This window comes from Theropithecus gelada, chromosome 1 (assembly GCF_003255815.1).
Source record: "Theropithecus gelada isolate Dixy chromosome 1, Tgel_1.0, whole genome shotgun sequence".
In the NCBI taxonomy this organism is placed as follows: domain Eukaryota; kingdom Metazoa; phylum Chordata; class Mammalia; order Primates; family Cercopithecidae; genus Theropithecus; species Theropithecus gelada.
Window position 1 is genome coordinate 66,603,485 of NC_037668.1, and position 25,375 is coordinate 66,628,859.

The window sequence follows — 25,375 nt, forward strand, 5'->3', positions numbered from 1 at the left end:
CCTCAGGCTCCCAAGTAGCTGGGAACACAGGCACCTGCCACCACGCCCGGCTAATTTTTTTTTCTTTTTTTTGTATTTTTAGTAGAGACGGAGTTTCACCATATTAGCCAGGATGGTCTCCATCTCCTGGCCTCGTGATCCGCCCGTCTCGGCCTCCCAAAGTGCTGAGATTACAGGCGTGAGCCACCGCGCCCGGAACAAGTTTTCTTTAAACATCTGTTTCCAGTTTGAGGGGGAGCATATACCTATGAGTGGAATTGCTGGGTCATATGGTAATTAATTCTATGTTTAACTTATCGGGAAACCCTCAGATTCCATTTTAAACTGGGAATAATGATAGCACTTGCCTCATAACATCGCTGGGAAGCTTACTTGAGATAATGCAATAAAGCACTTAGAACAGTATCTGGGCAGTATCTGGGCTAGGCATGGTGGCTTAGCCTGTGATCCCATCACTTGAGCTCAGGAGTTTCAGACTAGCCTGGCCAACATGGTGAAACCCCGTCTCTACTAAAAATACAAAAACCAGCTGGGCATAGTGGCACGTGCCTGTACTTCCAACTATTTGGGAGGCTGAAGCAGGAGAATAACTTGCACCTGGGAGGCGGAGGTTGCAGTGAGCCAAATTCACACCACTGCACTCTAGACTGGGCCACGCGGTAAGACTCTGTCTCGGAAAAAAAAAAAAAAAAAAGAACAGTATCTGGCACGTAGTAAACACCCTATAATTATTAGTTGTTATTGGCTATAGATGGATGAATGAGTTTTAGATGGATGGATGGATAGATGGAAGGGATGGAGCTGAGCCTGGGGCCTGTTTTCACACTGCCTGTTACTGGGAATCAGATCAAATTCTACTGATTTTCAAATGAAACTCATTAGGCAACTTTTCACATTAGAATAGGTTATATTCAATAAATTGAGGAAGAGACATCTTATTTTTCTTTTCCCCGGCAACTTTTCTGAAAATAAAGGCTTTTGCTCTCCCCTGCACTTTTCACCCACCCACTCACCCGCCTCCCAGAGTCAGACATTCAGTCCATAGATAAAACTCTTTTATTAATTTCCCTTGAAGACTGATGATTTTTTTCTAGTTTTTGCCCCATCTCATAGTTGACAAAACTACAATGTGGATTTAAGATCAGCAGCTTTTAACCACAAATATTAAAGCATTTAAAAAATAAGTTCAATTAGAGACAGTTCACATTGTACAAATCAACCTTATTGTAAATCTAAATATCATACATAATCACTTTATGAGGAAATATAATTCCACATTGTTAACAATACAACTGTATAAAAGGAGCTACAAAAATAAGGATTACATTTACCCTTATCTTGGGATTTCAACAGTTCCAGAAATTTTCAGGACCACCATTTTAGGCATGTTAGTGCCTGAACATATTTGCTGTGCTGCAAAGATAGTTGACCCAATCGGTTTAGCCAAAACTCATTGCATGACTGTTTTCTGCCTTGCTTTGTGCCGTAAAGTAGACATGTAGTTCTAGCTACTGTAGGCTTTAGCACTAAATGAGCACACTGGTAGCAATTAGAAACATTTGGGGTTTTTTTATTTAACTTTTTTGAGACAAGGTCTCTCTCTGTCACCCAGGCTGTATTGCAGTGGCAGGATCACGGCTCATTGCAGCCTCTACCTCCCAGGCTCAAGTGAGCCTCCCACCTCAGCCTCCCAAGTAACTGGGACCACAAGCACACACGCCACCACACCCAGCTATTTTTTTCTATTTTGTTGAGATAGGATGTTCCTGTGTTACCCAGGTTAGTCCTGGGCTCAAGCGATCCTCCCACCTCAGCCTCCCAAAGTGCTGGGATTAAAAGTGTGACCCACTGCACCCAGCCAACATTTTGGTTTTACCTCTCTTTTCAGTCAATTACTATCATCCTCCAACTTCCATACCTGTCCACCCTGTTTCCTGAGAACAGGGGCCTCTCTCTGATTTATCTTATCTCCAATACCTGGTGCTATAATGCTCACAGGTGCTCCTTCCAGTCTCTGACATTTCCCTATCTCTCCTACTCACATTTATCTTCTGCCCCACTCCTGAATTTCTGAGGAAATATTACCTATCATATTGGTAACAATGAAAAAGACTTAGGCCGGGCACGGTGGCTCATGCCTGTGATACCAGCACTTTGGGAGGCCTCAGGTGGATCACCTGAAGTCAGGAGTTCAAGACCAGCCTGGCCAATATGGTGAAACCTGTCTCCATTAAAAATACAAAAATTAGCTGGGCATGGTGGCAAGCATCTGTAATCCCAGCTACTCATGAGGCTGAGGCAGGAGAATCACTTGAAACCAGGAGGCGGAGAGTTCAGTGAGCTGAGATCGTGCCATTGCACTCAACCCTGGGTGACAGGAGTGAAACTCCATCTCAAAAAAAAAGAAAACAAAAAAAGACTAATAATATCCCATATTTATGAGGTGTGTGGCAATGGGTGCTATGTATGAGGTATAAATTAATGCAGCCTTTTGGAAGGCAATTGGCCAATGTGTATAAACTATTAAAAGCATATACCTTTCAACAGAACCATCCAACTTCTAGAAATCCACCCTTCAAAGGTATTTGAGCACATACACAAAGGTATATTACAAGGCTATTCATGCAAAACTATTCACAGCAGTGAAGGATTATAAACAACCTAGATGGACTTCAGTGGGGTTGCTGTATTTTCTAACAGTTCTAATTCTTGGGTAGTTCTTCCTTACACTGCTGGAATCTATTCACCAGCTCCTGTGTCCGAGGTTTCCCTCCCCGGGGCCTCATAAAGCAAATCTAATCGAAGGTCATGTTGTCATTAATTTTGTCCTTCCTTGGGCGTGGCCTGTATATAAACTCCATGGGCTCTATAGGTCAAACTTGGGATACAGTGTCTAGAAACACACTTCAGATTACCAGAATTTTTGGAAGCCCAATTGAATGGAGCAGAAGTCTCAAAGCAAAACAAGGATTACAACACATTCTAGTCTCAAATAAATATTCAAGCATCATCAGCTGTCCATTCTTTTACTTGGCACTTGAGTCCTCATTTATTGGGTGTCATTCACTGGGTGGAGATTTACTGCGCTGACTCTGTTTTCTTACTCACTAAGCAAACCTCCTACCTCTTATCTGCAGCAAGTTGCTGCCCACTGTTTTTTGAAAGGCCTCAAATACACAGATCAAAACTGGGTGGCACTGCTGTGAAAAGTTCTCATCCTACAGGTAGGGAACAACTAGGTAGATTGTTAGAACGTCTCTAGCCTTCTGTTTAAAAATGGAAATGTTCCTTATGCACACCAAGAACCAAAACCCTTTCATGGGTTCTGAGAATTGGGGAGGGGGGAAAAAGAACCAAAAGGTAAGCAAAACCTTTCCTTCGTGGTTGCCAAGTATTCTTTTTTTAAACAAAAAAAGTTTTTAACTTTATTATCATTATTATTATTATCATCATTTTGAGATGGTGACCTCCCCATGTTGTCCAGCTGGTCTCAAACCCTTGAATTCAAGGGATCCTCCCTGCTTGACCTCTCAAAGCATTGAGATTACAGGTGTGAGAGAGCCTGTAATCCACAAGTATTCTCAAGAGGAAACAGAGTGATCCCACCTGGTCACGAGTACTCTTAAAAGGAAACACAGGGCCAGGTGCGGTGGCTCATGCCTGTAATCCCAGCACTTTGGGAGGCCAAGGTGGGTGGATCACAAGGTCAGGAGATCAAGACCATCCTGGCTAACACAGTGAAACTCCGTCTCTATTAAAAATACAAAAAAATTAGCCAGGCTGGTGGCAGGCGCCTGTAGTCCCAGCTACTCGGGAGGCTGAGGCAGGAGAATGGCGTGAACCCAGGTGGCAGAGCTTGCAGTGAGCTGAGATCGCCCACTGCACTCCAGCCTGGGTGACAGAGCGAGACTGTCTCAAAAACAAAAAAAAAAGGAAACACAGAAAGAACTTTCCTACTTCCTGACTTTGCCTGGAATAAGCATTACTTGTTAACAATCACAGAGCCAGTGTGTTGGCCAAAGACTTGAAAGGGCAGGACTGTGCTCATTTACTCAGGACAGTTGACTACCTTTAAAAAATAAAACTGTTGAAAAGACATTTCTTTTTTCTTTTTTCTTTTTTTTTTTTTTTGAGATGGAGTTTTGCTCTTGTTGCCCAGGCTGGAGTGCAATGGCGCAATCTCGGCTCACCACAACCTCTACCTCCCAGGTTCAAGCAATTCTCCTGCCTCAGCCTCCCAAGTAGCTGGAGTTACAGGTGTGCACCACCATGCCTGGCTAATTTTGTATTTTTAGTAGAGATGGGGTTTCACCATGTTGGTCAGGCTGGTCTCGAACTCCTGACCTCAAGTGATCCATCCACCTAGGCCTCATAAACTGCTGGGATTATAGGCGTAAACCAGCATGCCCAGCCGAAAAGAGATTTCTATAAAGAGATTTACATAGGAGACTCCTGACATTTGCAAAAGATTTTTCCAGACCTTTCAGATGCTCTAATGTACTACATACCACACAGTGCCTCCCAAAATTACATTGTAAAGTATAGCCAGGCCGGGCATGGTAGCTCACACCTGTAATCCCAGCACTTTGGGAGGCCGAGGCGGGCAGATCACTTGAGGTCAGGCATTCAAGACCAGCCTGGCCAACATGGTGAAACCCTGCCTCTACTAAAAATACAAAAATTAGCCGGCCGTGGTGTCATGCGCCTGTAATCCCAGCTACTTGGGAGGCTGAGACAGGAGAATCTCTTGAACCCAGGAGGCGGAGGTTGCAGTAGGAGGCGGAGGTTGCAGTGAGCCGAGATTTTGACACTGCACTCCAGCCTGGGCGACAGAAACTCTGACTCAAAAGAAAAAAAAAAGGTTAATCTCTTTCTTGATGAGTAGCTTTGGCACTGGCTGATGCACTCACTAAACAACTGATACCAGGGATCTTAGACACGACTGAACTTGACACACCATGCCAGTTTATCCAAAACTTCTATTTGTAGCCAAAAAACAAAGTCACTGTCTTATACCTCCTCCTTTCTCTTTGTTTATATCACTGGCACCAATGGATGATTTATTTTATGAATCTTTTCTACTCTGCAAACAAGAAACAAATATTTTAATCACTGCATGCAAACTACATAAAGGATAACAGTCATGTGAGATGTCCAGGCAGAGCGGTAGGCCTGGCTCACTAACAGGCAAAGCCAATCATTCAACTCATATTCATTCATAATAGGCCTTTGGGAGTAACTAGTAAATTACCGAAATTGCAAGTGTTGAATCTGCAAATGTCAAGGACTTTCAGTGTATTCTTTGACAACATGTATGTAGTCGTCATTTGTCAGTTTTCTTGGGGAATTTATCTTCTCCTGGTGGACAGCAGGAAACGGCTGCCATTACAGACATTAACCATGCCCAATATTCACTTTCACATGTCCCGAGGCAGCTAGTCACCTACGCTTGACCAACCAGCTGCATTTGCTTAGGATTTCTGAGGCTGGAGGTGGGGATGGAAAAAATTCTTTACAGTGGTTGCAGCAGTGGCAGCAGTATCCAGTGTCCAGACAGCCTTGCCATTGGGGTCAGCATGGCATCCAGCGTCCAATGCCAGCTGTGGCTGTGATGAAGGCAGGAGCACTGGGCACTCAGCAGCAGCAGCATTGAGGCTGTCCTCACCTACCTGGCTCTGTGATGGGATTTGTTGTAATTCTAGGTACCTGGTCTCTCCGTGTTTTTGCTTATTTCCCAAGCCTTGTTTCTACAGCCTTCCAATGATTCTGTAACTTACTCAATGTGCTTTGAATAAAATTCATTTCCTGATTTAATTAGACAGAATCAGTTCCCATCTTTTGCAATTAAAAAACCTGACTAGGGCCGGGCACAGTGTCTCACACCTATAATCCCAGCACTTTGAGAGGCTGAGGCGGGCGGATCACCTGAGGTCAGGAGTTCGAGACCAGCCTGACCAATATGATGAAACCCAGTCTCTACTAAAAATACAAAAGTTAGCTGGGCATGGTGGCATGCGCCTATAATCCCAGCTACTTGGGAGGCGAAGACAGGAGAATCACTTGAACCCAGGAGGCGGAGGTTGTAGTGAGCCGAGATTGCGCCATCGCACTCCAGCCTGGGCAACAACAGCGAAACTCCGTCTCAAAAAAAAAAAAAAAAAGCTGACTAGGCTGGCACAGTGGCTCATGCCTGTAATCCTAGCACAGTGGGAGGCCAAGGTGGGAGGATTACTTGAGCCCAGGAATTCAAGACCAGCCTGGGCAACATAGTGAAACCCCGTCTCTAAAAAAAAATTAAAATTTAGCTGGGCATAGTACCGTGCACCTGTGGTCCCCAACTACGTGGGAGGTTGAGGTAGGAGGATTGCTTGAACCTGGGAGGTTGAGGCTACAGTGGGCTGTGATTATACCACTGCACTGCAGCCTGGGCAACAGAAAGAGACCCTGTCTCAAAAATAGAAAATTTTAAAAAATAAAATAACGTAACTAATACACATGAATAGCCAAGAAATTCTTAACTCTACCTGGAGTGTTCCTGTTGCAAGTTAAATTCAGTTCTTGACTGGGCATGGTGGCTCACGCCTGTCTGTAATCCCAGCACTTTGAGAGGCCGAGGCGGGTGGATCACCTGAGGTCAGGCATTCGAGACCAGCCTAGCACATGGTAAAACCCCATCTCTACTAAAAGTACCCAAAAATTAGCCAGGTGAGGTGGTGGATGCCTTTAATCCCAGCTACTGGGGGAGGCTGAGGCAGGAGAATCATTTGAACCTAGGAGGCAGAAGTTGCAGTGAGCTGAAATCATACTGCTACACCCCAGCCTGGGCAACAGAGCAAGACTACGTCTCAAGAAAATAAATAAATAAATAAAAATAAAATCAGTTCTTGTTCTGTGTTTGGGAGACACAGTGAGAGGAGCACAGAATCAGGAGATGTGTTTTCTGGTCTAGACTGCCATTTCCTGGCTGTTTGACCCGGGGCAAGTTCCTTCCTGGCTCTGAGCCACAGCTCTCTCAGCTGCAACGTGAACTAGACCAGAAGTTCCCCAGATTGGCTTTGCCAAAAAAATTAGCAAAAATTAACCAGGGCCGGGTACAGGGCTCACGCCTGTAATCCTAGCACTTTGGGAGGCCAAGGTGGGTGGATCACCTGAGGTCAGGAGTTCAAGACCAGCCTGGCCAACATGGTAAAACCACGTCTCTACTAAAATACAAAAAAAAAAATTGGCCAGGCATGGTGATGCGTGACTGTAGTCCCGGCTACTAGGGAGGCTGAGGCAGGAGAATCACTTGAACCCGGGAGGTGGAGGTTGCAGTGAGCCAAGATCATGGCACTACACTCCATCCTGAGTGATAGAGCAAGACCTTAGCTCAATCAATCAATCAATAAAAGAATGCTTGTGGTGCTCGCTTCAGCAGCACATACACTAAAAACTGGACCGATACGCACAGGAAGATGAGCACGGCCCCTGCACAAGGATGGCACGCAAATTCATGAAGCATTCCATACAAAACAGCAGAGTTATTTAAAAAACAGTTTTTTAAAAAGGAATGCTTCTGGAAGAAAGGGAGGGAAAGAGGGAGGGAGAGAAAGAGAGGAGGGAGAGAAAGAGGGGAGGCAAAAGGGGGAAGGAGGAATTCCAACCACACATTGACTAAGTCTTTGTGTGACTTTATGTTGAAAAGAGCCTTCTACCAGGCCAGGCGCGGTGGCTCATACCTGTAATCCCAGCACTTTGGGAGGCCGAGGCAGGTGGATCATGAGGTCGGGAGATCGAGACCAGCCTCACCAACATGGTGAAACCCTGTCTCTACTAAAAATACAAAAAATTAGCTGGGAGTGGTGGGAGGGTGGGTGCCTGTAGTCCCAGCTACTCAGGAGGCTGAGGCAGGAGAATGGCGTGAACCTGGGAGGCGGAGCTTGCGGTGAGCTGAGGTCGCGCCACCACTGTACTCCAACCTGGGTAACAGAGAGAGACTCCATCTCCAAAAAAAAAAAAAAAAGAAAAAAAAGAAAAGAAAGAAAGAAAAGAGCCTCCTACCGACTTTTCCTCTGCACGGCCACACCCCTTCCATTATCATTCTACCATCACAGGGCACCATCACTGTGAAGCCGCCGTGTCACAATGGCTACCAAAAAAAGGACTTGCCATCTGCCTTTGAAGAATAGCCTGCCTTGTGTTTGACACTGTAAAGACCTGAATTCTACTCCTGGCATCCACATTTAGTTTTTCACTGGGCCTCAGTTTCCTCAGCTGTAAAACAGAGCTCACCTCTGCCCTGAGCATCTTACAAAATTGTGGTAAAAATCAAATAAGATAATAAAGAGCTACTAGAATAATAAACACTTACTGTGTGCCAACTTCCAGGCCAAACACTTTATGAGCATTCTTTTCATTAATTTTTACCACTTTGTAAGGCAGGGTAATAACATTCCCATTTTAAGGATAAAGAAACCCAGGTTACCAAAGTAATTTGCTCAAGGTCTCACAGCTAATGAGGGGAAGGCTGGGACAAGAGTCCGGGCGCCTGACTCCAAAGCCCCCGCATGTTCCACAGCCCCTGTGATTTCTACGCAGCAAGTGTTATAGAAAGGTACTTCTTTATTTGTCATGGGATTAGAGTTAAAAATAAAAATTTACTCCAGCCTTGGCAACAGAGCAAGATCCTGTCTCAAAAATAAATAAATAAATTTAAGATTTTAAAACGTAAAATTGGTTTTTTTTCTTTTTTTTGAGACGGAGTCTCGCTCTGTCACCCAGGCTGGAGTGCAGTGGCGCGATCTCGGCTCACTGCAAACTCTCCCTCCCAGGTTCACGCCATTCTCCTGCCTCAGCCTCCCGAGTAGCTGGGACTACAGACGCCCGCCACCATGCCCGGCTAATTGTTTTGTATTTTCAGTAGAGACAGGGTTTCACCGTGTTAGCCAGGATGGTCTCGATCTCCTGACTTCATGATCCGCCCCCCTTGGCCTCCCACAGTGCTGGAATTACAGGCATGAGCCACCGCGCCCTTTTTTTTTTTTTTTTTGAGACAGAGTTTTGCTCTTGTTGCCCAAGCTGGAGTGCGATGGCATAATATCGGCTCACCGAAACCTCCGCCTCCCAAGTTCAAGAGATTCTCCTGCCTCACCCTCCTGACTAGCTGGGATTACAGGCATGTGCCACCACACCTAGCTAATTTTGTATTTAAGTAGAGACAGGGTTTCTCCATGTTGGTCAGGCTGATCTCGAACTCCCAACCTCAGGTGATCTGCCCACCTCGGCCTCCCAGCATGCTGGGATTACAGGCATGAGCCACTGCCCTGGCCACATTAAAAAAAAAAAATTAAATAAGAAAGAATGGGCCAGGCCTGGTGGCTCATGCCTGTAATCCTAGCACTTTGAGAGACAGAGGCGGGAGGATTGCTTGAGGCCAGGAGTTTGAGACCAGCCTGGCCAACACAGTGAAAGCCTTTCCCTACAAAAATAAATTTAAAAATTAAAATTTGCCAGGGGCAGTGGTGTGCACAGCTGCACTTCCAGGTACTCGGGAGGCTGAGGCAGGAGGATCGCTTGAAACAGGGAGTTCAAGATTGCAGCGAGCTACAATGGTGCCACTTGCACTCTAGCCTGGGTGACAGAGCAAAACCCTGTCTCCAAAAACTAAATACATAAAAATTTTAAAAAAAATTAAACAAAAGAAGTGTGAGTCTTCTTTTTGGTTACTGTCATCCCATCCTTTCCCGTACTCTTATCTCCCTCTTTTTCCTCCAGCTGCCTAGACAGTCCCAGACTAGTCCCTGGGAATTCCCGAACGGAAGCTGTAGAGGACTTGGCAGGTCATGACCCCTGGGGGAAGATGGGGCTGGGAATTCCCACCATCCCCACTGCTACCACGAGGACTCTAGGTGGACACAAGCGTCCAAGACGGGAAAAGCATTTGCCTCTTTGAGAAGCCGGAAGACTAAATTAGGCTCACCTTCCCTTCTTCGCCTCACCCGGAAGGGCCCTGGCAAGGCCAACACCCTTACAACAACTCCTTTTCCATGGCAGACACTTTTAGTTGTGAGCTTGTGCCACTTGCCTAGCTGCATTCAAACAGGGAGCTTTTAAATATCTGAATTGTTTTTTATAAACAGCTGGCCCCACCCATTCGTTGGTACCAGGCGGGCCCCTGCCGGGGCTGAGACCAGCCTTGATGTGGCTGGGAAGCTCAGGAGGCTGGGCAGTGGGCTGTGCTGGGTGTAGCCAATTGCTGCCCAGCTGGGCCTGGCATGGAGACTTTTGGTGGTGTTGCTAGGCGCCTGGGTAATTGGAGAGGCCAGGATTGGGCCTCTGGGCCACAGAGCTTAGCAGCCTCCTTCATCACACTGCAAACCGTCATTATGTCAGAGGCCTGCAGCAATCTCTCTGCGGTTACAGCCTGAAAGGATGCTTTTTTAGCTACAGAAATTAAGAACTGGCTTTTCAATATTACAGGTTTGTGGTTGTGGTTGTTTTCTTTTGGCTACGTTTCTGAGGATACACTTGGAATAAATAGGCAAAAGATTTAAAAACAAAAAATGCCTTCACAAACGCCCATTTCCAAAAGCTTTGCTTTCTCCTGAAGCAAAGCACACTTGACCTCAGCAGTTAGGGCAACTAAGGTAGACAACTCTGCTTCCTGAGCTCTCTCCATGGTCCACTCCGTGTCAAAAGCTTCTTCCTTGAAACTTCACGGGTGGGCTATGGTTCAGGGTAGGGGGACCAGAGAGAACCCCAGTCACGTGCAGGGCCTCTCACGGAATCATTTCTTCAAGTCCCTCCCATTCAAAGACCATCATAATACCTCAGCCTTCTCACTCTACAGAACCACTTTCGCTTATATTGTTTTCTGGATCCTCCCATCTGCTCTGTGAAGAAGACATCTTTATTATTCCCATTTTGTAGGTGAACAACTAGGGCAAAAAAGAGGCATCCATGATTACATACCTAGTGACAGCAAAGCTGGTGCACAAACCCAGGAATCTCAGACCAGAGTCTGGGCCACCCCACAGCTATGTAACATATTACATATATTTGTGTACCCTGTTATAAGTATTTTTGATGGTGATAATAATACACACTGGTGTAGAAGACATAGGAATTTCATCCTGTATCTCGTATTATCCTAAACACATCATCTTTGTTGGTTGTGATTGGGCTTTCAAAGCTGTGGTGTGTGCACTAAGGGATATAGTCTGAAAGAATTCTCAAAGACAGACACATTATTTGCATGAGTTAACAGACCTAGCACACCAGAGCACAAGGCTGAAGGAAGACAGTGACCGTGAGGCACTTACCCCTTAATTCAAGGACAGTTGGCTCAGGCCCTTAAGTAAGGAGACAAAATCATGCCTTTCAATGGATATTTGTGAGCATTTTTCAAAAAAGGCTTTCACTGCCTCATCTAGAATTTTTTTTCAATAGTGGTCCATTGATAATGACCAACCATCTGGCTTGCACAGGACTAGGAGTTTCTCGGAATGTGCGACTTTTAGTGCTAAAATCGGAGCAAGCCAAGGGTGTTGGTCACCCTGTCATGGACCACCTGCATCAGAATCATCTGGGGAGGTTAGCAGAGATGGCTGGTTCTAATCCTAGGGCACTGGTTCTTCACCCTGGCCTCACATTAGAATCATCTGAGGAGACTTAAATGTGTTTGAGCTCACCCCAGATCGACAGAAACTGGGTCTCTGGGGTGAAGGCCTGGCACTCATGTCTTTTCATGTGCAGCCAAGACTGAAAACTTCTGCCCTAGAGATTTGGATTCAGAGGGCCTGGGCTCAGGTCTTGTTCAGAAATCTGCATGCATTTTTAACAGCTCCCAGGGATTCTTATATACACCATGTTTCGACAACCAGTGAATGCTTATGTGATGTGTGCATCCAATGGTAGCATTCCCTGAATGCCTTGTATGTGTTACATTCTGAAAACACATGGGGAAAAAAAAATGGAAAGAAAAAGAAACCACCTCCTGTTCTCCAGGCCCTCTCTATTCAGTGGGGAACAAAGACCTATAAATTGTTCCAACATAGTATACTGTGGTTTAGATTTAAAAGTGGGTCAGCGCCATCAGCATGGTTAGGGCTATTCAGTTCCCAGAAGCCAAGTATGGTAGACTAAAGATGGAGCATATAATTTTCCATTCCTCTCACCAAGAGATACGGTTTGGGTTTGTTTCTCCTCTCCTTAAGTCTGGGCCAGCCCTGTGACTGGTTTTGACCATTACTACGTGGCAGAAGGTGTGCTGGGTACTTTGCAGCGCCAGGCCTTAACAGCTATGCAGTCTCCACTTTTGCTCCTTTGGGAATGCTTCCGCTTTGAAGCCTAACACCATATAAGAAGGTTGACTATCTGGAGGCCACCATACTATGAGGAAGCCCAAGGTGCCCACATGGAGAGAGAGGCCATGTAGAAGAGCACGAAGGTAGGAGTCTCTCTGAGCCTGCTCCGGCTCAGGAGGTTGCCTGATTTAAAAAAAAGAAAAAGTCATGTGAAAATAAAGAAAAGCACCAAGGTGCCAGACCTATTAATGGAACCTCCTTGACCTACCAGCCCAGCTCATCCACCAGTTGAATACAGCTATGAATGACCCTAGCTATGACTACATGGAGAAGAACTGCTCAGCGGAACCCTGCTCAAACCCCTGACTTACAGAATTATGACAAAATAAAATGAGTCTTGGTTTTTCTGTTATTTGTTTGTTTTGAGACGAGGTCTGACTCTGTCTCCCAGGATGGAGTGCAGTAGCAGAAACACAGCTCACTGTAAGCTCCACTTCCCTGGTTCAAGGGACTCTTGTGCCTCAGCCTCCTGAGTAGCTGGGACTACAGGTGAGCACCACCATGCCTGACTAATTTTTGTACTTTTTGTAGAGACGGGGTTTCGCCATGTTGCCCAAGCTGGTCTTGAACTCCTGAGCTCAGGCGATCCACCCCCCTTGGCCTCCCAAAGTGCTGGAATTATAGGCGTGAGCCACCACACCCATTCTTGTTTTGAGTCACTAAATTTTGGGGTGATCTGTTACACAGTAATAGCTACCAGCATGCCTCATCAGAACCAGAAGACAGAATGACATCTCGTACCATTCTGCCTTTCTTTCCATTCACATTGTTCATCTTTGTATTCTTCCGTTGAGTAGATTACTGATATCTGACCCGAAAATGCCCTCCCAAATTAGTCTTCACTCTGTTTCCACTCCTGCCTCCCTCCAACATGAAACAAAACAAAACCGTGAATCAGAGTGTATCAACTCTCAGCTTAAAAATCCTTCAATGGTTTCCCATTGTCTTTGGGATAAATATAGGATCCTGACGTCAAGTGATAAGATCCTGTATGACCCAGCTCCTACCTTCTTTGTGGAATTCCCTTTCTACTTCTTTCTCCCGACGACTCAGTGCTGCAGCCACAGCGGCGTCTTTCTGTTCCTGGAACACACCGAATCCTCTCCTGCCTCAAAGTCTTTGTACTTGCTATTTCTTCTACCTAGCCCTCCCCATTCCCTACAACGCACACACACAAGGTTGGTCTTGGTCCTTCATAACCCGTAGCATGTCCCTAGGAAGTCTCCCCTGCCCTTGCCTTCCCACACCCCTATAGACTCTACTACATTTCCCCACTTCTATGCTCCCAGCACTTACCATTATCTAAAAATAGTTAGTTTATTTATTGTCTGTCTCCTTCTGCTAGAATATGAGCTCCACAAAAGCAGAAAATATTTCTCAGCAAGTGTTTGCTGAATTAACAATCACACGAATGGAGAAGGAAGGAAAAGGGAAGTATCATGGAAAGAGCTCCGACATTGCAGGAGTCAGAAAATCCTGGTCCTTGCTCTAATTCTGCCCCTGCTTACCTACAGATAAACCACTTCCCCTCACCTAACCAGAAACCTCATCCCCGCCAGCAAACACGTGGCCGGCAATGTTTATCGGTGTCATACACCACAGGTCTTCACAATTTTTTTTTTTTTTTTTTTAAGAGATGGAGTCTTGCTCTGTTGCCCAGGCTGGAGTGCAGTGGTGTGATCTCGGCTCACTGCAACCTCCCCGCCTTCTGGGTTCAAGCGATTCTCCTGCCTTAGCCTCCCGAGTAGCTGAGATTACAAGTGCCCATCACTATGCCTGGCTGATTTTTGTATTTTTAGTAGAGACGGGTTTTCATTTGTAGGCCGGGCTGGTCTCAAAATCCTGACCTCAAATGATCCACCCGCTTTGGCCTCCAACAGTGCTGGGATTACAGGAGTGAGCCACCGAGCTGGGCCCACAAGTCTTCACAATCTTTTGTTCATAAATCCCCATAAAATTTTTAAGAATGTCAGGTGTGGTGGCTTATGCATATAATCCCAGCACTTTGGGAAACCGAGGCTGGTGGATCACCTGAGGCCAGGAGTTCGAGACCAGCCTGCCAATATGGCAAAACCCCGTCTCTATGAAAAACGCAAAAAATTAGCCAGGTATTATGGAGGGTGCCTGTAATCCCAGCTACTCAGGAGGCTGAGGCAAGAGAATCACTTGAACTTAGGAGGCAGAGGTTGCAGTGAGTAGAGATTGTGCCACTGCACTCTAGCCTGGATGACAGAGCAAGACTGTCTCAAAAATAAATAAATAAATAAAAATAAAATGGCCAGGCGTGGTGGTTCACACTTGTAATCCCAGCACTTTGGGAGGACGAGGCCGGAAGATCATGAGGTCAGGAGTTCAAGACCAGCCTGGCCAACATAGTGAAACCCCGTCTCTACTAAAAATACAAAAAAATTAGCCAGGCGTGGTGGTGGGCACCTGTAATCCCAGCTACTCAGGAAGCTGAGGCAGGAGAATCACTTGAACCCAGGAGGCGGAGGTTGCAGTGAGCTGAGATCACACCACTGCACTCCAGCCTGGGTGACAGAGCTAGGCTCAGTCTCAAAAAAAAAAAAAAAAAAAATTTAAGAAGCTCTGTTCTCTCTCATACATTTTAAAGGTTAATAACTACAATTATTTTTTACAAGTTAAAATCGGCTCCAAGATCAAATCTTTTGTCATACTCTTTGTTAGAGACATGTTTTAAATATATTTTCATCCAAACCTTAGAGCTACAGATTTTATTTGTTCAGTTTACGGAAAATGTCTACCACATAATCCAGTTGGCAAAGTCTGTCCTCACTGTCAAACCAATTAGCCAAATCAAACAGATTTTCTGTCCATAAGAAAATCTACCTTTATTTTTAAAAGGTTCCATAAATGCATTAATTTGCATCCCCATGACAACTGGCTCATGTCTCAATTCTAATTTTATAATACATAAATAAAGAGCTAAAGCACTTAAGTTTAATATAGCATAATGACTAAAAGCACAAATTCTAGAGGAATTCAAAGGTGTCTGGAATTCAAATTCTGATTTCACCACTTAACACCTCTGTGACCTTGGGCAACTTATTAAACCTCTTTGTGCCTTGGGAGCATCATCTGTAAAAGGAGGGTGGTAAATGTCTACTTTATAGATTCAGTATGAGTATTGAATTAGTTTATTATCTGTAAAACCCTTAGAACAGTGTCTGGCACATAATTAGCATTGAGCAAATTTTTCATTTTGTTTTGTTTTGAGACAGGGTCTCATTCTGTTACCCAGGCTGGAGCACAGTGGCATGATCTCAGCTCACTATAACCTCTGTCTCCCGGGTTCAAGCGATCCTCCCACTTTAGCCTCTCAAGTAGCTGAGACTACAGGTGTGCACCATCACACCTGGCTAACTTCTGTATTTTTTGGTAGAGATAGAGTTTAGCCATGTTGCCCATGCTGGTCTCAAACTCTCAAACTGAGCTCAAGCGATCTGCCCGCTACGGTCTCCCGAAGTATTGAGGTTACAAGTATGAGCCACCACACCTGGCCCTATTTGGATTTTGTTTTGTTTTGTTTTGTTTTGTTTTGAGACAGGGTCTTGCTTTGTTGCCCAGGCTGAAGTGCAGTGATGCAAACCCAGCTCACTGAAGCTTCGACCTCTTGAGCTCAAGATATCCTCCCACCTCAGCCTCCCAAATAGCTAGGACCACAGGCACATGCCACCATGCCCGGCAAATCTTATAGAGACGAGGTCTTGTCACATTACCCAGGCTGGATTCAAACTCCTGGGCTCAAGTGATCCTCTCACTTCGACCTTCCTAAGTGCTGGGATTGCAGGAATGAGCCACTGTGCCCAGTCTAAACAAGTATTTTTATTTATTTTTATTTTTTATTTTCTGGCTTTACTTAATCAGCTTCCTCAGGTTGAATAAACAAGAATTTCTTTTGGTTTGTTGGTTTTTTGGGGTTTTTTTGAGATGGAGTCTCACTCTGTTGCCCAGGCTGGAGTGCAGCAGCATGACCTTGGCTCACTCCAACCTCCATCTCCTGGGGTCAAGCGATTCTCCTGCCTCAGCCTCCTGAGTAGCTGCGATTATAGGCGCGTGCCACCACGCCCAGCTAATTTTTGTTTTTTTGGGTTTTTTTTTTTGAGACGGAGTTTTCCTCTTGTCACCCAGGCTGGAGTGCAATGGCGCGATCTCAGCTCACTGCAACGTCCGCCTCCTAGGTTTAAGCGATTCTCCTGCCTCAGCCTCCTGAGTAGCTGGGATTACAGGTACCCGCCATGACGCCCAGCTAATTTTTGTTTTTTTGGGTTTTTGGGTTTTTTTTGTTTTTTTTTTTTTTGAGACGGAGTTTTGCTCTTGTCACCCAGGCTGATACAATGCACTTTTCATAAAAATCTCAGCAGGCTTTTTGTAGAAATTGACATGCTGATACTAAAATGTATTTGGAAATACAAAAGACCTTCAATAGTAAAAACAATTTTGAAAAAGAAGAACCAAGTTGAAAGACTTATACTACCCGGTGGCAAGACTTACTATAAAGTAACAATGGTATTGGCCTAAGAATAGACATATATATCAATAGAACAGAACAGAAATTGCCGAAATTGATTAATAGATCAATTGATTTTCAACAAAGATGCCAAAGTAATTGATTTTTTTTTCTTTTCCTTTCTTTTCTTTTTTTTTTTTTTTTTTTTGACACAGTCTTGCTCTGTTGCCCAGGCTGGAGTGCAATGGTGCGATCTCAGCTCACTGCCACCTCCACCTCCTGGGTTCAAGCGATTCTCCTGCCTCAGCCTCCCAAATAGCTGGTATTATAGGCACCCACCACCATACCCAGCTAATTTTTGTATTTTTAGTAGAGATGGGATTTCACCATGTTGGCCAGGCTAGTCTTGAGCTCCTGACTCGTGATCCACCCACCTTGGCCTCCCAAAGTGCTGGGATTACAAGCATGAGCCACTGCACCTGGCAATTTTTGTATTTTTAGTAGAGACGAGGTTTCACCATGTTGGCCAGGCTGGTCTCCAACTCCTGACCTCAAGTCATCCACCCAACTCGGCCTCCCAAAGTGCTAGAATTATAGGCGTGAGCCACCGCACCTGGTGAACAAGGATTCTTTTCTTTTCTTTTTTTTTTTTTTTTTTTTTGAGATGAAGTTTTGCTCTTATCACCCAGGCTGGAGTGCAATGGCGTGATCTTGGCTCACTGCAATGCCCACCTCCCGGGTTCAAGCAATCCTCCTGCCTCAGCCTCCTGAGTAGCTGGGATTACAGGCACCCACCACTAGACCCAGCTAGTTTTGTATTTTTAGTAGAGACGGGGTTTCTCCATGTTGGTCAGGCTGGTCTCGAACTCCTGACCTCAGGTGATCAGCCCGCCTTGGCCTCCCAAAGTGCTGGGATTACAGGCAAGAGCCACTGAGCCTGGCCGAATATTCTTAAATAAAACAAATACTACGAGTCTGTAGTAGAAACACAGCACCCTTTAGTTTCTCCTGCCTGATCTCTCTTTACTTGCTATCTCTCAGGAACAGAGCATTCTCTAACTGTCATTTTGAACAATAGACCTTGTTCAATGAATTTGGGATGGACAGAGGTGTAACTTTCTTTTTTTTTTTTTTTTTTTTTTGAGACGGAGTCTCACTGTGTCTCCCAGGCTGGAGTGCAGTGGCGTGATCTCGGCTCACTGCAAGCTCCGCCTCCCGGGTTTACGCCATTCTCCTGCCTCAGCCTCCCAAGTAGCTGGGACTACAGGCGCCCGCCACCGTGCCCGGCTAATTTTTTTTGTATTTTTAGTAGAGACGGGGTTTCACCATGTTAGCCAGGATAGTCTCGATCTCCTGACCTCGTGATCCACCCGCCTTGGCCTCCCAAAGTGCTGGGATTACAGGCTTGAGCCACCGCGCCCGGCCAGGTGTAACTTTCTTATAAAGCCAAAGAAGAGAAACAATGAAAACAGAGTTGAAAAGGAGAACTTAAAAGAATCCAGACAAGCAGATGACTTTTAGGCAAAAGTCCCTGCAGAAGTTGAGAATCTGGAAATGGATTCCTTTAATGTTATCCGTGCCCCCTGCATCCCCAATTCCAGGACCACTGGCTAGTTTGACACACCCTCCCTGGACACATTTGGAGCGAGATATAATTCCTGGAAACCCTTCTACAACTCCATCTGTAGCTCTCTGGCGTAGGATAGCACAAGTAAGGTACTGCAAGTAATATCCTTGAACTTATTCCAGATTATACAAAAGTAAAGTATTCATAAATTTCAAGACTTTTATTAGAAGGAACAGATTCGCTGTGACCCAGTATAGAGCTGAGGACAAAGTACCAGTCATCAGGAACAGGCCAACTCAAGAGACCCTTCATGAACAAACCATGATGAAGTCTTAAAAAGGAAGATTAATTTCCATAGATAGGTGGGGACCCATCAGGTCTGAAAACCTTGGCGTCATCATATCCTCGGCCCCCACACATCAGCCTCACTTCTGAAATGCAAATTAGGTGGTGTCACTCTCATTGCTAAATTTTTTTTTTTTTTTTTGAGACAGTGTCTCGCTCTGTTGCCCAGGCTGGAGTACGGTGGCGTGATCTTCGCTCACTGCAACCTCTGCCTCCTGCATTCAAGCGATTCTCTTCCCTCAACCTCCCAAGTGACTGACACTACAGGTACACACCACCATACCCAGCTAATTTTGGGGGGTTTTTGTTGTTGTTGTTGTTGTTTTTTAGTAGATACTGGGTTTCACCACATTGGCCAGACTGGTCTTGAACTCCTGACCTTGTGATCCACCCGCCTCAGTCTCCCAAAGTGCTGGGATTAGAGGCGTGAGCCACCATACCTGGCCAAAATCTTTTCAATGGGTAGCCAATGTCCTTGGTTTAAAGCCTAGGTTCCTTAATGAGGCACAGAAAGGCCTCATGACCTGAACCCTTCCTATTTTTCCACCTTCATTTCTTTCCATTTCCCCAAATACACCCTATGCCCCAGCCACACTGAGCCCCTAGAGTTCCAGCTCCCACTCTCCACGAGGTCTTTTCATGAGCTCCTCCCTCTGCTAGAACATCTTCCCCCCCGCCCCATTTGTTGTCTCAGGGAAGTATTAACACCCCTTTAAGACTCTGTTCCTTACTATCACATTTAGGATCAAGTTAAAGAAAAGAAAAAGAAAAAATTTTAATAAAAAACAAAACTAAAAGACTCTGTCCTTTACAACTTCTCTGCAAAGCCTTATTGACCATCTAATATGTGCTTAGCATTGTGTTAGGCACTGCGGATGCATGGTAGAATTAAATGCTTTTCTTAGTTCCGTCAGCAACCTCTGCTTGTGTCTAGAGCATCATTGTCTTCTTTGTATAATAACTGTCTCCTCTACAAGGCTGTGAGCATTCTGAGGACAGGACTTCCACGTTACTCATCTTTGACTCCCTATTACCTAGTCCATGGAATGCATCAGTAAACATTTGTCAAATGTATTTACTCACAAAGAATTCATTGAAAATTTTTGTATCAGGAATGAATGAGGTGCTGAACGAACAGGATTATAAAACTGAATGAACAGGATCATGCCCATGATCTCTGTCCTTTTGAAACCTTGCAGTCTCAGGGGATAAACAGAGCACTTGATTTAATGAATGATGTAGGAATGAGTGAATGAGTTAACGAATCAGGGAAGGAGTCTGGATGCAGCAGCCCAGAGCAGGAGATCTACAGGAAGTCAACGGCCAGTGTCTAGGGAGGTAGTTGGGGAATGCTGATGCCCTTTTGGCCTTTCTTTTTTTCTTTTCCTTGAGAGGAGATAGTCTTGCTCTGTCACCTGGGCTGGAGTGCAGTGGCCTGATCTCAGCTCACGGCAGCCTTGACGTCTCAGGTTCAAGTGATCCTCCCATTTCAGCCTACAAAGTAGCTGAGACAGGCCGAGCATAGTGGCTCATGCCTGTAATCCCCACACTTTGAGAGGCCAAGGCAGGTGGATCCCTTGAGTCCAGGAGTTTGAGACCATCCTGGGCAACATGATGAAACCTTGTCTTTACCAAAAATACAACAACAACAAAAGTTAGCCGGGCATGATGGTGTGCACCTATAGTCCCAGCTATTCAGGAGGCTGAGGTGAGAGAATCAACTGAGTTGGGGATGCCGCCACTGCACTCCAGCCTGGGCCAAAGAGTGAGACTCTGTCTCAAAAAAACAAAGTAGCTGAGACTACAGGCGCACACCACCACGCCAGGCTAATTTTGTTTTATTTTTTGTAGAGAAAAGATCTCACTGTGTTGCCCAGGCCAGTCTGAAACTACTGGACTCAAGCAATTCGCCTACCTTGGCCTCCTAAAGTGCTGGGATTACAGGTGTGAGCCACCGTGCCAGGCCTTCTTTTTTTGAGATAGGGTCTCACTTGTTGCCCAGGCTGGCTTCGAACTCCTGGCTTCAAGCAATCCTCCTCCCTCAGCCTCCCAAAATGTTCGGACTACAAGGCATGAGCCACCGCCCCCAGCCCGGTCTTTCTAATACAGAGAAACTTGAAAGACAGCAAGCACCAGAGCAAAAAGCATGGAGTTTAGAGTCTGACCTAGACTTGAATTCTGGATCCATTTCTTATTAGCCATGTGACCTTAGGCAAATCCCTTAACCTGTTTGTATCTTCATTGCCCCATCTATGAAATGGTGTTAATAATAATATCATAAGAAGATTATGATTAAATAAGAGAATGCATTTAAAGCCCTTAGCCTGCATCCATAGTTTAGGAATTGGTGGTTCCCATCACTTGCTCAGTGTTGAGTGTGCAAATTCAGAAACACAGCATGTCTGGACTCAGTCCTGGTCCAGTATTTTTACCATAAACCAGCACCTGACACCTTCCCTACTCCCATGCCTATGTGGCTTTCCTTTCCTTTTTATTTTATTTTTTAAAGACAAGGCCTCATTTTGTTGCCCAGGCTGGTCTCGAACTCCTGGACTCAAGCAATCCTCCCGCCTTGGCCTCCCAAAATGCTGGGATTACAGGAGTGAGCCATGGAACCCAGCCTTCCCTCTCCCTTCACCACTCCCCCGTCACTGGCCAGTTCTGTTTACATTCTGCCTACGTGCTTTCAAGGCCAGGGGTTGTCTAGCATATCTTTACAAGCCTAAGGTGAGGGAGTTGCTCGTTAGGGAGAGGCATGGCAAGAAGGCGGTCAAAGAGGAAGGGAAAAGCACAGGTGTTTAGGAAGGCTCCACAATGAGCCTGGCACCCGGCTTGGTATTCAACATGCATTGTTCCCTGTCATCTTCATAAAAATATCATTTTGAGACTGGGCGCGGTGGCTCACACCTGTAATCCCAGCACTTTGGGAGGCCGAGGTGAGCGGATCACGAGGTCAGGTGATCGAGACCATCCTGGCTAACACGGTGAAACCTTGTCTCTACTAAAAATACAAAAAATTAGCTGAGTGTGGTGGCGGGCGCCTATAGTCCCAGCTACTCGGGAGGCTGAGGCAGGAGAATGGCGTGAACCCGGGAGGAGGAGCTTGCAGTGAGCCGCGATCTCACCACTGCACTACAGCCTGAGCGACGAGCAAGACTCCATCTCAAAAAAATATATATATATCATTTTGAGCTGGCCCCCGTGGCTCAGTTAACTCAGGAAGCAAGAGGACTGCTCGAGCACGGGAGTTTGAAGTTGTAGTAAGCTATGATCAGCCACTGTACATAGCTGGGCAATGTAGTAAGACCCTGTCTCTTTTAAAAAAAAAAATTATAGCTGAGGAAACCGAGGCTCGGGAGGTGAACAGAAAATATGGGATATAAAGCCAGTCTCCCCGTGACTCCAAAATAATTTTCTACTCTACCATGCTGCCCACCAGCTTGTAGATAATCATCAAATGTTTGAGGAATAAATTTCAGTTTTCTTATTCCCAAGAGGAGCAGAAATTGTGCAGCCCTCCCTCCAGAGTATCCAGGTGTATGCTCAAACAGTGATGAATAAACAAATGAACACTAATGAATAAATGAAACATTGAGTGAAATCTCTCTGATACCCACACCAGGAAGAAGGAAACAAATAACCCTGGAGGAGCCGCCTTGCAGGAAGACGTGGAGACTGTCTCCGTGGCTGTGGTCTCCAGTGTCCAGGTCAGCAAAGGGCTAGGAACTGGTTTAGTTGGAGTTAGAAAAACTTAGGAGGGTAGGGGATGCTGGGGAGAACGTGATGGCTGGAGAGAAAGCCAGCGTGAAGGGCAGGGAAGAAGAATGAAATTACCCTGTCCCCATCCTCAGCCCTTCCCTGCCATTTCCCTCGGGAAGATAGCCCCTGACTCTTGGCCCAACATGCTGCCAGCTTTTAAAATGGAAGTAGTAGGATCCAAAGCGGCCACACCAGGAGGTCACTCCAGAAGAGGGGTTACCAAGGGAGCACCCCACACGTCCCTCCTCCTTCCTGCACAGCACCCTCGGCCCTGCACTTCCTGCTGCCGCCCCCTTGTTCTAACACGGGACTCCCTCCACTCCCCCCCAGCTCCCATATCTTACCCTGAAAGACCAAGGTAGGGGCGTCCCAGGCCGCGCCCGCCGGTCCTTGTGTTCCAGGCTTCCTGGGCCAAGGGGTTGCCCGCTGCCCTGAAGCTCCCTCTCTGCCAGGTGCTCCTCAGTCCTTCCCCAAACAAAAATCCTCCAGACAGGTTCCAAAGCTGCCCAGCCCAGGAAGAGGGAGCCTGAGGAAATCCCCTCCCAGCCGGGCTGGGCCGGCCTGCTTGGCAGTCTTGCTTCTGGGCTGGCCCTGGATGAATGAGCCCTCCCCTTCGTCTGCTTGGGTCTTAGCCAGGGAGCCGGTGGCAGCCTCTACTCTTTCTCCAGGGCACTGAGCTCCATTCGTCCTCCAAGTCCTGCCCTCCTGCTTCAGGCCTGGGTCGCCTGCTCTCCACTCTCAGCTCTCTGACACCTCAACCGGGTGGTCTCTATCACTCTGCATTTGGTTATGCTTCAGTGTGAAGCCAGGCCTGTATTGGGCACTAGGGTGGGTGACTTGATGATCCTCAGCAGAGATTTAGTCCACGGAAGAATTGATGATGCCATGGCCCCTGGTGAAATAGCTTTGCCAGCTCTGATTATTCATTCAAAGCATTTTGAGAATAACTGGCCTTGTGCGAGGCCCTGAGGATGAAGAGGTAGACTAACGGGATCCCTGACCTCCTACTCTACGAGGAAGACAAAGAATGAAGCTCTAAGTAGATGCTGCTCAAGATTCGGGCAGAAGGTGGCCAGGCGCAGTGGCCCACACCTGTAATCCCAGCGCTTTGGGAGGTTGAGGCGGGTGGATCACCTGAAGGTGGGAGTTCAAGACCAGCCTGATCAACACGGAAAAACCCCGTCTCTACTAAAAATCCAAAATTAGCCAGGCATGGTGGTGCATGCCTGTAATCCCAGCCACTCAGGAGGCTGAGGCAGGAGAATCGCTTGAACCCGGGAGGTGGAGGTTGCGGTGAGCCAAGATCGCGCCATTGCACTCCAGCCTGGGCAACAAGAGCGAAACTCCATCTCAAAAAAAAAAAAAAAAAATTCAGGCAGAAGGGACCAGGGAGGACTCCCGCTGTGTGGAAGTGTTAAGATGGCTTTTGAAAGATGAACAGGGGTTTTCCAGAATTGTGAGCAGGGAAGGGGAGCACAGGATGACAGAAGAGGCCATGGGAAGGGACGGAATTCAGCAGGAACTACTCAACGTTCAGAATTGTAAGTAGGGAGTGTCAGATCAGGAAGGGCCTTGTGTGCCTTGGTAAACGGTTTGGACTGTGTCCTATAGGTTCTGGGGAGTCACAGAAAGGTGTTTATTTGTTTGTTTGTTCGTTCATTCGTTTGTTTGTTGGAATACAGGGTCTCTCTGGGAGGCAGAGGTTGCAGTGAGCCAAGATTGTACCACTGCACTCCAGCCTGGGCGACAGAGTGAGATTACATCTCAAAAAAAAAAATGGGGTCTCTCTCAGTTACACAGGCTAGAGTGCGGTGGTGCAGTCATAGCTTGAAACAGCCTTGGCCGGGCGCGGTGGCTCAAGACTGTAATCCCAGCACTTTGGGAGGCCGAGACGGGCGGATCACGAGGTCAGGAGATCAAGACCATCCTGGTTAACACGGTGAAACCCCATCTCTACTAAAAAATACAAAAAAAACTAGCCGGGCGAGGTGGCGGGCGCCTGTAATCCCAGCTACTGGGGAGGCTGAGGCAGGAGAATGGCGTAAACCCGGGAGGCGGAGCTTGCAGTGATCTGAGATCCGGCCACTGCACTCCAGGCTGGGCGACAGAGCCAGACTCCCTCTCAAAAAAAAAAAAAAAGAAAAAGAAAAAGAAACAGCCTTGAACTGCTGGGCTCAAGTGATCCTCCCACTTCAGCTTCCTGTGTAGCTGGGACTACAGGCACGCACACCATGGCTAGCCAGTTTTTAAATTTTTTGTAGAGATGGAATTTCACTATGTTGCCCACGGTGATCACGAACTCCTGGCCTCAAGAGATCCTCCCGCCCCAACCTCCCAAAACACTGGGATTACAGGTGCTACACCACACCCTGGTACTCACAGATAGATTTAAACAAGGGACACAAACTATTAGACTGCATTTAAAATAGAACACTGGGGCCAAGTGTGGTGGCTCACACCTGTAATCCCAGCACTTCGGGAGGTTAAGGCTGGAGGATTGCTTAAGCCCAGGAGTTCGAGACCAGCCTGAGCAACATAGTGGCACCTGTCTCTACAAAAAAAATTTTTTTGTTAATTATCCGGGCAATGGTGGTGTGCACATGTAGTCCCAGCTATATTCCAGAGGCTGCAGTGAGAGGATAGCTTGAGCCCAAGAGGTTGAGGCTGCAATGAGCTATGATTACACCACAGCACTCTAGCCTGGATGACAGAGTGAGACCCTGTCTTAAAAAAAATAAAAATAAAAATCACTGGGACCTGCAATGTAAAGAAGGGTTTGAAGGGGGCAAGACTAGAGGCAAGAAGACCAGTCAGGCTTGCATGAGTCGGGGCAAGTGATAATGTAGGCCTTATCAAGGCATTGGCTAGGGAGTGGGGGTGGGAGTGAGA

General features: G+C 46.4%; 1 protein-coding gene and 1 non-coding gene across 4 annotated transcripts in view; one reads left to right on the forward strand and one right to left on the reverse strand.

The window, feature by feature from the left end:
- RHBDL2 (rhomboid like 2) overlaps nucleotides 1-22,979 on the reverse strand; it is a 56,978-nt gene extending 33,999 nt beyond the window's left edge. The window contains exon 1 of one of the 3 annotated variants that reach the window (XM_025382201.1): nucleotides 22,831-22,979. Coding sequence is in view for 2 of the 3 variants with exons in the window: in XM_025382182.1 (XP_025237967.1) it covers nucleotides 9,959-10,073 (115 nt within the window). In the remaining variant the exon portion in view is untranslated. Of the gene's footprint in view, nucleotides 1-5,251; nucleotides 5,809-9,958; nucleotides 10,078-22,830 lie in introns of those variants that run through there. The other 2 variants (XM_025382182.1, XM_025382192.1) reach the window with 2 other exon arrangements.
- LOC112615635 lies at nucleotides 7,402-7,512 on the forward strand. The gene has a single exon (XR_003117430.1). It is a non-coding gene; the product is annotated as a U6 spliceosomal RNA (small nuclear RNA).
- Nucleotides 22,980-25,375: the final 2,396 nt, after the last annotated feature.